The following is a 1,116-nucleotide window of genomic DNA, read 5'->3' as shown; positions in this document are numbered from 1 at the left end:
AGTAGCTTTCTGGTGTCATGGATGATAACATCTTAGTTTTCATTTTCATACATATACCTGATATGCTAAATGGTGTAGATGTCTATGAGCCCCATAAATTAGTATTTACGTAAGTACCTATACTATATACATATATTGATTTTCAAGTTACAATTAACTTGCTAATTGTTCAGAACTTAAAAAGCAAAAACAAGCAAAACTCATTTTTTCAGTATTCAAATTAGGTTTATTAAAGTAATTTGTTCAAAATCCGTGGACCAAACTGGTATAGCCAATTACCAATTATTTAAGCTAAGCAATGCGTTGGCAGTTTGTTTACTTGCCGCCGCCACCGCCACCACCGCCACCTCCGCCAAGTTCAAGGTTCAGGCCACCACCACCGCCACCGCCGCCACCACCACCGGGCAGAGGCTCAGGATTAGGGTTGGGATTGGCTGTAAAGAACAAACGTAAATTTAATTAATTATTTTGATTCCAAGTGTGATTGTCAGTAGATATTTGGATCAGAGTAATTGTTGAGCTCTTTCAGCTCGTCAATCAAACTCACCGAAAGCCATAGCCAATAAGGCCAGGACGAATCCAAAGAGAGCGTAGAACTTCATGTTGCAAATACTGAAACTGCAATGTCTGAAACAACAGTTGGTGCCGATATTTATACTGTGCAGATACCAGGCTCTCAAAAGTAGCTGACGCAATAAACTTGACCCGACAAATTGACGATCCCGTAGAAGCGTGGTGATAGCCCCATATGTAAGTATGTATGTATTTACGTGTATACACAAATGCTTTCACATGCATTTATTGATTAAATCCAGCCTTTGTAACTATAAAACGAATCTTTGCACCATAATGTACAGGTATATGCATACAGTATCCATGTGTGTAAATATATATGTACATTATTATGTACATACATATGTGAACGCACTCCAGACAGCGTTGATTGTCAACACGGGCGTGACGATTAAAAACAAAACAAAACATAAACAAATAACAAGTAGCTGTTCTGCCAATCTGCATTTCGCCGGCTTATACATATGTACATACATATATGTATATAAATATAACGCCAACCGGCGCGCAATAAGATCACGCGAAGATCACCATTGTAGGTAT

At 38.5% G+C, this 1,116-nt stretch overlaps 1 protein-coding gene across 1 annotated transcript; it reads right to left on the bottom strand.

The window, feature by feature from the left end:
- Positions 1-200: 200 nt before the first annotated feature.
- On the bottom strand, positions 201-878 carry LOC108365348 (uncharacterized). The gene is made up of 3 exons (XM_017619352.1): positions 870-878; positions 548-785; positions 201-434 (listed from the first exon to the last, which is right to left on the bottom strand). The coding sequence occupies exons 1-3, from the start codon at positions 876-878 to the stop codon at positions 316-318; spliced, it is 366 nt and encodes a 121-aa protein (XP_017474841.1). The 3' UTR covers positions 201-315.
- Positions 879-1,116: the final 238 nt, after the last annotated feature.

This window comes from Rhagoletis zephyria, unplaced genomic scaffold (assembly GCF_001687245.7).
Source record: "Rhagoletis zephyria isolate East Lansing unplaced genomic scaffold, Rhagoletis_zephyria_1.1 Rzeph_scaffold_01850, whole genome shotgun sequence".
NCBI lineage: Eukaryota > Metazoa > Arthropoda > Insecta > Diptera > Tephritidae > Rhagoletis > Rhagoletis zephyria.
This window is presented reverse-complemented; position numbering and strand designations above follow the sequence as displayed.